Genomic DNA, 15,147 nt, shown 5'->3' on the forward strand with positions numbered 1-15,147 from the left:
CCTAACGGAACAATGGGCATGCTCTTTTGTCCCCTTGGCGTTATCAGCACCTGCAGAGGGAGTTGCCTTCTCCATCAACTGAGGCTGAAATAAGTTCATCTAGGTTTAGAAACTTTCACTATTACAGTGCTACAACAAAGCATATGTATAAGCACTTAAACTCTTTAAATGAGATTATAGAAATTTTCCATTATGCTTCACTATAATATTTCAATATGGATGTTTAATTTAGTAAATTGTGTTCACAATTTTAATAAGACGTCTGTTTTGTCAAGATAAACATCAAATTACCACCAGTTAATAATAGTTTAATAAGGAAAGATCAGCAGAAGAATTTGAAAATGATTTATTGACGCTTGCAAGGGGGAATGACAGATGTGAAGCAGTGGCACCCTTCATGCCACATAGTATGTGGCATGAAGGGTGATTAGCCTGAAGAAGGCCAGCAGAAAAAATGATTGGACTAGATGATGTCACAATTGTCAGGGACCTGGATATGAGCAACCCAGGGTCCCTGAGCAGTTATGGAATTGTATCATATTATATGTTTTTGCTGCACTGTGCTGCTGTTCCTGATGTCCACACTTGTGTGTATATAGGCAGGTGTGTGTGCTTGTGTGGGTGCGGCTGTGACAGGCACCTTCAAGTCTGATGGGTGTGGCCCTGCCAGGTGGTTGGTCACACCTAAAGATCATCACACACCTGCAGCTGATCAAGCCTCGTCGAAGGAGCTACTTAGGAGTGCGGCGGAGCTCTCTCCAATGCTGGGTCTCTGCGTGACTACCCATCAGTGTTTTAAACATATCAGTGAGTGTAAGCCTGTCACAGTTGGAAAGCCTCTAACGTCTGCCTCTATTATTTTCCCAAGAGGGGCCTGTCATGGACACTTGGGAGCGAAGGCACGGAGTACGGACACTGGGAGAAAGACATGGCACGGGAGTCTGAGGTGCACAGGGATTTATTGTTGTGTATTATTTTAAGTCACTGTAAATAAACACACTGCTTGCATTGAAGAGTCCTGCATTTGGGTCCTCCTTCCCCATGGCTTGCCATGGCAAACTGTGACAACAATTATCTTTACAGGATGGAAAAGTGTAAGTGATGTGAAGTTTAGATTAACTGCAAACACCTGGGAAGCAGAGATGTGACGACAGATCTTCCTTATTGAACTTCTGCATAAGCTTCATTTAAATCCTTTTTTAAGCCATTTAATGTCATTATTCATACACTTTATTCCTCCCTTAGGAAGGTTCTACTGATTAAAACATTGCTTTTCTGTTCTATAAATGCTACTCTCCACCTAATATTGTTTCATTTACCTCATGGATTTTAGCCTAGCCTATTACATCAACTTTATATGGGAAATAGTGGAGGAGATGAGGTTGATTTGTACTGTAGATCCATTTTTCTGCAGCAACTGACAATATGACTGTTAGAGATGGACCGATCCGATATTTCCTATCGGTCCGATACTGACCTAAATAACTGGATGGGATATCAGAGAAATACAAAATGTAATCCGATCCATTAAATATCACAAAAGCACTTCACAAAACTTGCGATATGGCATAACTCGGCTCATTACGTTAGCACGTCGTAGCGGTATGCGTCACATTATAGAGCGGCTGTGCGAGAGCTGTTGGTGGTCTGGTTGAGCATTTGGAGCCTCGTTACCAAACCGGCATTTCATCTCAGAGAAAGTTATCTCAGAGAAAAGTAAAGCAAGTGTGTAAGTTCATCTCTGAATTTTTGTGAAGTATTTCCACGTTAAGCTTAACAACCGATATATGGAGCGACTGCCTCTCTCTCTCCCTCCCTCTCCTGCTGCTTCTTAAATCATGAAACTGATCAATGATCAGCTGATCGACTTTTCTATCGCGACTCCTGTCTCTCTTGTTTATCGCCCAATTTGCACCAGAAAGAGGAAACCAGCGGATAAACAACAGCAGCACGTTTAAGCTTGATAAGCTGTTGTTAGAATTTATTTAATATTACTTTCTACACCAGGATCCTTTACTTAGCTGACGGCTGATAACTGTGCAGGGGCGGATCTAGCAAAGTTTTGCCAGGGGGGCAGGTAAGGCATGAACAGGGAAAAGGGGGGCACAAAGACATACTTTTCTTCCTTATTCTCATTTAAAATGTCTAGCTTTTAATAAATAATTATCTGAATCTTATAACCAAAGTTTTAATCTGATGTAAAATGTATAAACGTCCATTATTGTATATAGTAACTATTAACTCTAATATATACCCTAGTAAGCTATAGTACTTTTTCCTTTGGGAAGGTACCATCTGTGCAGTCTGCAATTCTGTTGAAGAAAGATGTTGAATCTATTTAATTATTGTGGAAAAATAATTGATTTCTGTGCATTTTTTTACACATGCATTAAATTAAAGTTGATTACGTCGATTTAGCATCATGAGGCGGAGGGTGGGGGGTGGTTCCCTATTTCTTTGCTGGGAGTTTGTAACCCTATTAGTTAGGTTGTTTCATATTTCCACTAAGTACTCATTATAATACCAGAAAAGGGAGGATGGTGTAGGTTTAGGTTTATTAGATTGATCAGTATTGCTGAACAATGAAATATTTTGGGTGCAGTGTATTTTTTACATAAAGGTATAACAGAATAGCTTTAGTGTTGTTGTTTTGTTTTTTAAACTTGAGTATGAACTTATACAAAATGCAGCAAGATATTTAAAGAAATAATTTTATTGATTATAAAATACACTATATCAGAATAATATTGGTATCGGCAAATATCAAACTTTATGATATCGGTATTGTACATAACAAAGTGGTATAGTGCCATCTCTAGCTTTTCATGGTTTAGTCTATTGCATTTCTTGCTCCCTTAGATATTCTTTAGTATTTTTTGATATCTAGTCTTCAGTGTTGGGAAGGTTACTTTTAAAATGTATTCCACTACAGAATACTGAATACATGCCCCAAAATGTATTCTGTAACGTATTCCGTTACGTTACTCAATGAGAGTAACGTATTCTGAATACTTTGGATTACTTAATATATTATCATGCTGTTTACAACTATGTGAATGTACTATTGCTGTGATTTATTACTGTTACTGAAGGTTAGCGGCTCCGAACAGTAGTAAAGGGACCTCTGGCTAATGCAGTGGGTTCCGTGTCGGGCTGGTAGCCGAAAACTAGCTTTACTTTGTTGTCTGGGTCAACTTTGCTTGCCAGAGACAGAGAGAGGCGTTGAAAGGCTGCTCCAACGGAACTTATTTTTTCCGGAGGAAAACACGAACACAGTGTACAGTCCAGTCTTAATAGCTTACTTACAAATGGGCTCGTCAGGCACTCTTCTTGGCTGCAGTGGTTATTATTATATTTACATGCTTCCAGCTCCCGTTTTTGCTCCGTGACAGCTCGGACTTTTCCTTTCTCTCCCTCCCTCGCTCACAGACACATAACGTGTATGGCAGTCCATCCTCCCTGCAGCACGGACTACACTGCCCATGAGGCTACATTCTTTAGAGCTATGCCTGTAGCATTCTGCCTTTTAGCTTAGCACAACAACAACAACAAAAAAGCGCTCTCTCACCCAGGAAACACGCAGAGAGAGAGCGTCACCCTGTAACCATGGCAACCGTAACGCTGCCGCCTGGAACAACATTACGTAGCTGTCAAACAAACCCAAACAGTCCTGATCCGCGACAATATGAAACAGGGAAGTACCGCCGTGTAATCCATTTATTTCACCAAAGTAACTGTATTCTGAATACCACCTTTTTAAACGGTAACTGTAACGGAATACAGTTACTCATATTTTGTATTCTGAATACGTAACGGCGGTACATGTATTCCGTTACTCCCCAACACTGCTAGTCTTTAGGTTTTGTTGATGTGCCCCTCCTGTGTTTCTAGTCTTATGTCTAGTCATCCTTATCTCTATGTTTGTGTATTTCCTGTTTTACTTTGACAGTCCCATGTCCTATGTTAGTGTATTCTATTTTGCTTCCTCCTGGTGTGTGTGTGTGTATGTGTGTGTTTGTATGTGTGTGTTTGAGAGAGATTAGTCTCAGCTATGTTTCCCTCCTGGTCTTTATTCCCTCATTACCCTCTTGTATTTAGTGTCTACATCTTCCTTTGCTTGGCGTCGTGTTCTCCCTCTTGCTGTGTGTCTTGTCTCTGTGGTAAAGCACCTGGTTCATTTTGTCTGTTTACTTCCTGCCAGTTAGCCTTCCCAGTTTGTTATGTCACTGTGGTCAGCAAAGCCTGCAGACCAGTACCACCAAACATAGGAACAGTTTCTTTCCCCTCGCCATCTCCCTCCTAAACAGTTGACTTGCCACACTGCTTCCACTTCCAGACTGCAACTGCACCATGTACATTCCTTGGTATTCATTTCACTTCATTTCATTTCTGTCATCCGGCATTTTATGTATATACGATTTAGATTAGGTTATTTATGGTTGGTTTACACAGCCTTGTGTATGTATGTGTATGCATGTGTACATGCATATATAAACACGTGTGTGTATGTGTGTGTGTATTGTGTTGTTTACATATTGTTGTGATTTACATTGCTGTGCTTGAGAGTCACCATCTACCAGAATCAAATTCCTTGTATGTGTCTGCACATATACATGGCCAATAAATGTGATTCTGAAATAAAACCTTTGTTAAGTTCAGTCCTGCCTGCGTGACTGCAACTCTACCAGTCACACACAGCGCTGCCTGACAGTGACCTCAATTACCTAAAAAGTTCAATGTCAGAGTGAGCAATAACGTTTGTGAAATTATGTCTCAACTTCAATTTTAAATGATATTTAGAAAGCTCCAACTTCCTCAAAATTTCACCAGTGCTGTTGCTTAACGGTCTGTATGATAATTAGTTTATCCACAAGTCACAGACGTTGGCATGCTTTTCTTGGTTATCTCTAGCTTTGCCTTGTAAAATGAATAAGGGAAAAAAGTGTAAGAAGAAAAACTAGCAGAATATGTTCATAAGTTCAGTATATCTTTGGAGAAATGTTTTGAGATGTTTCTGTCATGACATATTTTTTCTTCACGTGTTTTCAGTTTTTGTGTAGTCGTCATATTTTTGTTTTGATATATTTTGCTCAAGATGAATTTTTAGTCCTCATAATTTGACATTGTGTCCTTAGCGCACCTGAGTTTCCTATCTTAGTTTCTAGTCATCTTTCTGGTTGTGTAATATTTAGTTATCATCTTTTTTTCAGTGCTATCTTTTGTTTTTTGTTTTTTTTATTTTCTTTGTATTATCGGGTATATTCTTATCTGCTCTGGTCCCCAGTTTCTGTATAACTTTGCTCTTTCCTTGAAATCTGTCATCTCTCCAGTTTGTTTCTTTGTTGTAATCTTTCTCTTAGTATCATTAATTCCTTGTTTTAGTTCTGTGTGCGTTCTTCCTTTATTGGGCGTCCAGTTTTAGTTCCTCCATAGGCATTTTGTTAGTTATCCCCATCTGTGTTCTCACCTCTTCTTCTCCCTCCTTATCCTCTGTGTATATATTGTCTCAGGCTTACCCTGGCCTTTGCCGTGTTCTCCATCTTGCTGTGTATTGTTTTTTTTCTTTTTTTCCCCTTGTAGTTTCCAAGTTTCCTCGTTCCTTACTTTGTAGGTTCTACTACTAACTACTAAGGTTTTGATTATGAAATTCATATACTTAAATATAAAACAGTGCATTTTTCATTTTTCAACAACTTGACATGTTTTTTTTTTAAATTCTTTTTAGAGACTTGCAGCACAGATGCAGACACAAGTTCTGCAAGGGTTCTGAAAAATACTTGAAAACAGTCATACTTTTCTAGTTGGTTTACTCTTCCGTTATGGTGTTCATTATGAATCAGTGCTATTATACAGTAGCTTCTTCAGATTTAACTTTGTTGCAGTCAAAAAAGTTTATGTCATTTAGTCTGTCTCCATGATTCTGTCCCTGAGTAATTAATAAAAAAAAATGTCTGCTGCTTTTGTTTTGAGAGTGCACACATCACTCTTTCGATAAAAACATGGATGTTGCTAATGCATGATGCTAATATTTAATAAACTGTACTTGTGTTTATTGCATGTAATCACTTTTACAATTTCTAGTAAATGTTCACACTCAAATCTTCAGTTTTACATTATTACATTCCTTTGTTTTGTTTTTTCTAGTTCTTTGGTTTTGTCTTTGTCCCTCCCCTTTTTTATGCCCCTTGTATAGTTTCCTGTCGAGCGTCTCCTATTTTTCCCCTGGCAGCTGTGTCCCCTGGTCTAGTCTGTGTCTTTGTAAATTGTTGTGCTTCCTGTTTTACTTTGAAGGTCAGTGTCCTATGTCAATGTATTTCATCTGCTGTTATTCTCTCCACATTCCCAGTAGTTGGTTTCTCTTGGTTTCCTTTGCTTTGTGTAGTGTTTCCTTGGCCAAAGTATAGGCTTGTTTTTGGTCCGCCTTTCTCTCTGTTTGTCTGTGCTTGGGTCCTCTCACTCCACATGGTTTGCCTCGCAAATTGTGACAATACAATCTGACCACGATATGGACCCAGCACACTCCAAGATGTACGAGCATCGGGAGGCAGCCTTCACCCAGCTGGAGGAAGAGCTCCACTGGAAGCCGTGGTGCATCCCTGACTATGAGCGCATCTTCCGTGGAATTCAGCTGGCTTTTGGACGTCCCCGGAGCTTCTAAAAACCCCCACTGTACTGTCACTGACTGGGACAGAAAATGGACATAATAATAAGGGCTTATGAAGTGATTTTTGATTGCAGATTTCTTTTTCCCATTTTTGATTTGAAATAAATGTAGTACTGTTATCACTTACTATGTTTGACCATTTCCAACAGCAGAATGAATGTTTTTTTGGTTTTTTCTCCATGAGCATTAGTGTTTAAAAACACCCAAATCATTTACAAAATGGTTAAAATTACAAGTAGTTCTATGGTCACAAAAGCACCATGTTCAAAACCACAACAGCTTTGTGTGCATGAAACAGTGCCATGGTCTATGGATGGATATTAGTGAAATTCAACTTAAAACCAGTCTATTTGTCCTAGAAGAATACTGGAATGGGTTAGTAGGGGAGTCATGCTTTCAACTGATTTTTGAAACAAAGGGCAGAACTCATTCACTTTGACTGCAACAGTATATTTTGACAATCACACGATGATGAGGGAACAACTGCCTAAGTCATCGACGAATTGAAGATGAATGAATAGCAGTGATGGGAATAACGGAGTTAAAAGTAATGGTATGGTAAAAAATATAACTTTTTTTTTCTAGCATGATGTTGTGCTGAAAAGAATGATGCCAAACTAGGCAGATAAGTAGCTTTTAAAGGTGAAATGCAGAGGTAAAAAGTAGTCAAAAACTGGACCCCAGAGCGTTAAGCTTTTTTTTTTTTTTTAAGTATTACTTTTCCTAAGGAGTTTCGAAAGAAAAGCATCTGGACTTCTTTAAGTTGCTTGAGGACATTTCACCTGTCATCCAAGAACCTTCTTCAGTACTAGGGTTAAATGGTGACTGAGAACATTCAATGACAGTTACTGTTCCTAATAATTATTTACTTTTATAATATTATAACTCAGTTACCAACTCATTTACTTTTTTGAAGAAGTAACTAGTAACTATAGATAATTCATTTTTCAAAGTAACTTGTCCACCACGAACCAGCAGTGAGGAATAGTTGCTGAATAGGCCACATCCTGCCACATTATTTTTCGCAACATCTTGTTTAGAGAAATTAAAATAAACAGCAATCAGAAAGTTCCATGTAAATGTGGAATGACGAAGAACTCTTGGTAATTTTCATTTTCCTAAGGTCAAATGGTGCAACCCACATCAGACAAGCAAGTAAAATCATATAGGAGAAAGGAGAAATGAGCCCAAATGTGACATGGATGACAAAAAGATACACCTTCCTATAACAATGCTAAGCCTATAAATCATCACATTTCCTTGGCACTGGCAGGTTTTCAAAGGTACACCCATAGTCATCCCAGCACATTTCAGCTGGAAGTTCAAAAAAAGAGAAAGTCACTGAAAAAAAACATGATTAAGTTTTCTTTGGTCAATGTTTCAGTCATTTTGTTCTGCTAATGTTTATTAAAACATTAGCAGCTTTTTTTTATTGCAGTAAACTTCAGTGAAAGGTTAACGATTTCTTCTTCTGGGAGCTTAAGGGTTCTGTGCAGTTCCTTTGCTGTTCCTAGAACTGAGCTATGGGCACAGATCCTAGAGGTTTTTCCTGAGATCTATCACTACTGCCTACCACCAATGCTGTGTGGTTATCCATCATCAGTTCCCATTTATATCTGGAATAACCCCAGTCAATCTACACCCTAGACAAGTGTCACTTCCTGGTTTTGCAACTATGTAAATTAAAGAGAGTCCTGTGTATAAACACTGGTCCAACTCTGTTCGCACATCTACTCTGGAAGACTGAAGCTACTGGCTGATATTGAAAAGAGTGAAGAGGCTCTACAAAAGGTCTGCTGCAAAATCTCAAATTATCATCTATCACTTATTTAATGAACTGTCAGTCATTTTGGGTCTTTGTTTTTACACAGAGGTACCATGAAGCTGTTGACTGTGTCTGCACTTCTTTGTGTGATGATGGCTTTGTCCACTGTTGCTGGTGAGTATTGCAGCACAATAGTCATTATGTAAAGAAATCATTGCATTATAAAGAGAAAACATAACAAAAATATAATTAAAAATTTAGTTAAAGATGAAATACAACTGCATATAATGGAGAAAGAGAGGAGGAAAGGATTGTCACATAAGAGAACTTGGATTAAGAACGATCATCCAAAAAGAGAAAAAAAAAGATACAAGCAACTCTATTGTTAATCTGACACAACAAGTGTGTTTAATATTTTTTGCTTGTACTCAGGAGAACACCACTCGGTTTTATTGTTTTTCTGAATTATTACAAAGAGTTATTTTCCCCCAGCATGGAGGTGCAGGGGTTGTCCGCAGGGTTGGACTCGGATCCGTCGTCGCTGCTTTCTCTATGTTCCAAGAGCCATGAATTGGGCTGCAGCTGAGGTAAATTTTTCTTACTTTTTCTCCAACACTTTAAACTGCTATTAAAATACATGTTAGTCCAGTTGTGACTTTGAAAAACCTCTGCTCTGTCTGTCACTCTTCATTAAAGAGAAACTGCCTGTCCATGGGAGGAAACCTTGCATCTGTGCACACCAGCACAGAGTACCATCTGATTCAGAGGCTGACTGCACATAATGGCTATGGAGTAACTTGGGTTGGAGGAACCGATGCACCTGGGGTATTTTTTTAATCATTACAATATGTGTGCTACAATATGTCTTTTCTCCAGTCTTTTGAAGTTTTCTCTATATCCGTTTAGCATCTTACAATATTAACTACTTTGAGGAAACTTGGCACCATATAAATAAAATTTAACTGAAATTTTTTGTTTTTGTTTTTGTTTTTTTTAACTATTTCTTATATGCATCTTTTCCAATAGTTTGTATTCAGCTTGACTTCACTAAACTCAGTTTTGAGGGTTTTTCATAGGTGGTAATAGGTGGTGCTACCTGATGCAAGTTTTCAAGCTGGTTCGATCTGAAAATACAGCGTCTACACACTGCATGCCACCAGCTGTCCAGTCAATGGTGTCATTTGATGAGTCATGAGAGTGACTCATCACCATCATTTTTGAAAGATTGTTGTCTATATGAATGGAGGATCTGAGATGGGCTACAGTGATTAATACAAAAGTTACAAGCAGCTTAAATAATATTGCCTATTAGAGATTTGCTAATTGGTTAGATTGAAAGTTATGATGGTGGGTTGATCTGTAAAAACTGTGGCTAGCCTCAATATTCTGACCTGAACTGTTCTATGTTCAATTTCTGTCCTCTAGGAGGGTATTTGGTTGTGGAGTGATGGGAGCCGTTTCAACTATCAAAACTGGTGCGGAGGAGAGCCCAATAATTATTTGAAACAGGATTGTCTGCAGATAAATTTTAGCGGTAATTCAACTCACATTGATTTACATGAGTTCTTGTGATTAAAAAAATGTGCAGTATTTTACTGATTTCTGAATTTGAAAATTACAGGTTCCAAATGTTGGGATGATCAGCACTGTCATGTTAATCTGCCATCTATCTGTGCCAGGAAAATATCAAGACGCAGGGGCTGAAACTGAAGCATGAAAATGTCATTACAACACAAACACCCTGATATATTGGTGTTTGTATTCTGCTTGCTATTTTGCTTTATTTCACTTTCCATCATTGCATTTTTCCTCTCCCTCTAGCACCGAACCAGATGAACAAAGTGACAAGTCAACTGTGTTTTAGGCCTCATGTCTATAACAGTAGCAGAGTGATTGTGTTACCAAAGGATTGATTTTAGCACTTTTTTTCTGCAGAGTAAACTTTCTTTGTTTTTTAGTCATCATTAAAGCTTTCAGTCAAGCATATTTTCTGTGTCATGTATCTTGTGTTTAGCCACATATAAGTGTAGATTAATATCTACCTGCAACCTCTAAAAAAACAAACAAACAAAAAATGATAACAGAAGAGTGGACAGAGATTTTAAAAATTAAGCCTAATATCCTTCATATTGAGGTTATACTTGCCAAGCACCAGTTAACTACAGTTAACAATAACTCTAGTGCCTTTTAAATAGAGTGTATATAGAGCTTAAAGCATTGAGGGTAGTTCTCATTTGTGCAGTATATCCAAAAACACACTATTTACCAGCTACTACAGAAAGGACAGTACAGAAGTTAAAAACTATTGATATTAATTAAATCAAGTGCAGAAAAAGTTATTGCTCTAAAGAAAGGGGTATTCAACTACAGTGCATGCTGAGGTGGCAACCCCTAACCCTACTCAAGTATATTTAAAAAAATGTAATTTAAAATAAACTAAACTTAAAATAGGGACGTATTCAAAAGTTTCAGGATACCAGTCCTCAATGACTGGAGTTTGACACCAGTCCTTTGCAGAGATGTTTGAAGGGGCGAGTGTTCAAAGTTAAAAACTGACACATAGAACCAGGGTGAATAAGAGTAACCCACAAAGGAGCCAAAGAGAGAGCACAGAAAGACACGGGGAAGGAGCCAACTACAAGAACGAGGACTAGGACAAACAAGAACAAATGCAGTCGAAAATCCAAAACTTTTAACAATAAATTTGTTTTGACATAAATTATTTGGGTGGAAAATTCAATCAATGTTCCATTCTTTGAACCAGGGGCAGAAAAGGTAAAAAAGGTAAAAAACAAAAAACAAAAACACCACACAATAAAAAAAGTGGGTTGAAGACCAAAGGGTACAGATATGTTGTGGGAAGAGTTTTAAAAATATTTTGCAAAAGCCAGTTCATTCCATGAAACATAAGCAGAAATCGGAAATGCTCTGTCTCCTCTGAGCTTCTGCTTAGATTTATTGTATGTGCAGGAGTTGGTGAGATAACCCGAGGCTCTGAGCTGGAGTGTAAGGGTTAAAACCATTTGAGGATTTAAAAATAAATATACTCACACTATTTAGATTGACTGGTCACATAATACAATCTCTGGTTGGAATGGCTATTTCTATCAGTACTGTTTGAAATCAGCTACTTTTTCTTCTCTCACCTCAAGTGGTGAAGGCAGATGGCTGAATCTCAGCCTAAATCAGCTTAACAGAATTAACGATGTACCAGTTTTAGCATTTTAATTTACATAAGAAATTAAACTAGAGTTCATTCCCCAAAATCCCATAAATTAATTCTTTCAATATAGAGACTTTGCAGACAAGAAATTATTGCAAATTATGTTCTTATAGCAGTAGAAACTGATTTCAGGTTACAGTCGGGGGAAAGAAATGAGTAACTGAAATACGATCCGTTGATTTTATTGCAACAACACACTCATCATGTTGGTTAAACCTCACCAGACAGAATAAGCAATGTTGACTTTTCTGTCTGTGTTTGATCAAGGTGTTAATGGTAAACAAAATAATATTAAAAATAATAATACATTTAGGTATGATTATAGCACAGAAGCTGATTCCAACCATGCTGCCCATGAGGACTCGTTACCACATAAGGTAAATTTTAAATGGTTGGAAGTTTCATAAACATGGGTTAAATTCTACTGTTCAGATTAACAGCCACAGTAAAGAACAGAAGTAGCAGCAGGTCCTTGTGTGTAATGTCAGAAACGTTTCTAGCTAGCTATTAAACTCAATGATAGTTGTAGTGTTTGAATTAATCTACATGTATGCAATAAAGCAAGAGATTAATCAGTAAGAAACCTGACAGCTCAGCATCAAAAACCACCAGATTTCTGTCAGACTGAATAATATTTCATGATTAATGAACAGATTAGTGTGTTGGGGTTGTTGGATCTAAAGAAGGCATACCTCAGTTTGTCAGATCCATGTCACTGGTCCTAATATTGAAGGAGATCTGGCCTAGAGAAGAGGTCTGCAGGTATTTGGTTCAATAGACAAAGAAATTATTAAAGGTTCCTCTGTTGACTGAACTCTGCTTTGTGTCTCTCATGAGTGCCCTTTGCAACCCTAAGAAAAAATTCTCCACAATTGTTTGCTTGGTCTTTGTTTAATTTATTGCTTACCTGTCTTGTGAAGTTGTCCTCTGATCAGTGTGACAGCATGCAGCAACACTCACAGTTATTAGTATGTTTAGCTTTACGCACTAATTGGTTTGCAACATTGTTTTAGGAATCCTGAGTCTTAGTTTGGATTTGGTAAAGAAATGTCCAAGGTACTCATTCACACTGTCATATAAACAGACACAATATCTGGTTTAAAAACACGAGGACTTACACATGAGCTTTAAATGGGCAGTCCTTACCTTTAAATCTAACCTCTCGTCTTCCTCTCCTGTCCTCTTTCTTATTTACTGAGCTTTGATCAATGGTCATGAGAATTTGCATATTAATAATCAAGGAACTGACCTCCCAGCCCATTGTTCCTTCAGTGGTGCTAGTTTCAGTCATTGTGCATGTACTCCAATGCAAATGTTTATAAGGTTGTGGAAACCTGCAGTCAGTTGAGACTGAAGAAGTCACTGAGCGATGAAACGTTTCACCCACTGAAAATGCTGCATCCAGATGAACAGAATCAACTTTTGGGGATTTACTAACTAACTAACTGGATGACTGAGCATGCATCAAGACAAAACAACATTAACCTAATGATATTAACTATACACCACCTTTATAAAGCATCTGTCAAAAAGTAGAAATGAAAAAACAGAAGTGAAGACGTGGGTAAACATTCTGTCAGAGTAATTATTTTATATCTTTAATTCAGTGGGTTTGTGTATGTCTTATATGTATGTGGCATCAGCTGTTATCTGTGTCTTCCTTAGCTGTAGGGTGCTCAGATCTCTTAGTCACTAGTATAAACCAATGTTTCTAAAATAAGCATTTTTTTAAAATGTATTTACTTTTATTGTGCTTCAATCCTAACATACATGGTGAATGCATTTCTTATGTCAACTTTTACCTAGATCTTTTTAGTGTGTTTAAAAAACTTTGGCCTACAGAACAGGCTGAACCTGTTAGCACTACCAGGTGATGAGTAGATGTCAGCTGGTCTAGAGTTTCAGCTTTCATTTAGCCACATGATAAATAAGCAGAGTTTCATGAACTTGAAGGCCTTACCTTTCAATCAAGTCTCTTACATGCATTTTAATTTGCTTTTCTTCTGGATTGTTTCCATCACAATTATAATGTGTATGTGTGCTTCCATTGGTGGATATGTGCTATGATAATTTTATGAGGTGTTTTGATCTAAATTTTGTTTGTTTAAATTGTTGATTTCTGTAAGTTTATAAGATTTCTGTAAGTTTCTGTGTACAAATCTAAACAAAAGTAAAGGTGCGCCCATAGAAACATTTTTTCACAGCAAGGTCTAACATAGTGTAGCTTTTAATGCGCAGCAGGTGAATATAAAACACTGCCATCTAGTGTAGTTTCATCCTGATGTACACTAAAAGGAAACCAGCATTTACAAAATCCACCTACATGAACCAAAATTACTTCCTCGACACGTGTGCACAGAGCTGTTAGCAGTGTATAAAGGAGAAGTTACAGAGTCATACTCACCTTAAGGGACCACATTCAACTTTTGATCATTGAGGTAAATATTGACTGTTTGGTTATTTGGTATTTTAGACTGCAAACATATTTAGTATATTTATGCATGTCTTAAGTTATAATTATGCTAAAATACAGCAAATTATTGTTCACATATCACTTGCTTTATTTTGACACCTAAACTATTCAAAATGAACTGAAAGAGAATAATGAGGTATAGGTTATTCATTTTAATGTAATTATTTTTTCTTCATTTAAAGAGTAAAATAAATATCTTAAAAGCTGGTTTGCATTCCCAGTCAGCGCAAGTAAGTTGACATACATATATATATATATAATGAATATAAAACATAGCTCTCTGTAGCTTAGCTAAACAACAGTTTCACCTGAAAATAAAATAAACAAAGTTGCAGTGTTCTCTTCATGTCAACATGAAGGCCATTTTAAAATGTCACATTTTTCCTTTCAGAAAAATTTCCCTTCTTTTGACCTTGTGCATTTTTGGTTTTGTTGTCCTTACTCTTTTTAACTGGAAACGAAAAGAAAACCAGTTAGTATAAAAGTTCTAATGTGACGCAGGTTTATTAAGCAAAATTAATAAAGATTGAATGTATTTTCTTAATATTTCTTGTATTTTCGAGTTGCTACAAAGTCCAAGACTTCCTGGATAAATTAAGGCTTTTTGCAGACTGTACAATTAACAATATGAATATTATGTTTTTGTGAAAGAAGAAAGCTAAATAGAAGAGCATTTCAACATTTTTAACTTTCAGCTGAGAGGAAGTCAGCAAATATTTGAGTTCAGGTGAACCAGAAAATGAGACCGAACCAGTAAGTAAAAAAAACATTGTTCTATCTGCTTCCAAGGAAGAAGGAAACAGTGAGATGCTTGGTTCAGAAGTGACGTCTAATCTGAATAACAAAGATGTTCAGTCAGACATAAATCAGAAACACAAAGCTGAGAAATAGTAATTTAATAGACAGAGAAGGAGATGAAGAGATAGACAAATTACAAACAAATTTCTACTGAATGTTTCTCTGAACACAGGCATTGCGGTAAAGACTTTCGGGACTTTATTTACACAGTTACTTACAGAAGG

The 15,147-nt window shown here is 37.2% G+C and overlaps 1 protein-coding gene across 1 annotated transcript; it reads left to right on the top strand.

Annotated features, from left to right (window-relative positions):
• Nucleotides 1–8,387: 8,387 nt before the first annotated feature.
• LOC116314044 (ladderlectin-like) lies at nt 8,388–10,415 on the top strand. The gene is made up of 6 exons (XM_031731927.2): nt 8,388–8,455; nt 8,536–8,603; nt 8,922–9,016; nt 9,126–9,254; nt 9,855–9,963; nt 10,051–10,415. The coding sequence occupies exons 2-6, from the start codon at nt 8,543–8,545 to the stop codon at nt 10,131–10,133; spliced, it is 477 nt and encodes a 158-aa protein (XP_031587787.2). The 5' UTR covers nt 8,388–8,455; nt 8,536–8,542; the 3' UTR covers nt 10,134–10,415.
• Nucleotides 10,416–15,147: the final 4,732 nt, after the last annotated feature.

Source organism: Oreochromis aureus, linkage group 3 (assembly GCF_013358895.1).
Source record: "Oreochromis aureus strain Israel breed Guangdong linkage group 3, ZZ_aureus, whole genome shotgun sequence".
Classification (NCBI taxonomy): domain Eukaryota; kingdom Metazoa; phylum Chordata; class Actinopteri; order Cichliformes; family Cichlidae; genus Oreochromis; species Oreochromis aureus.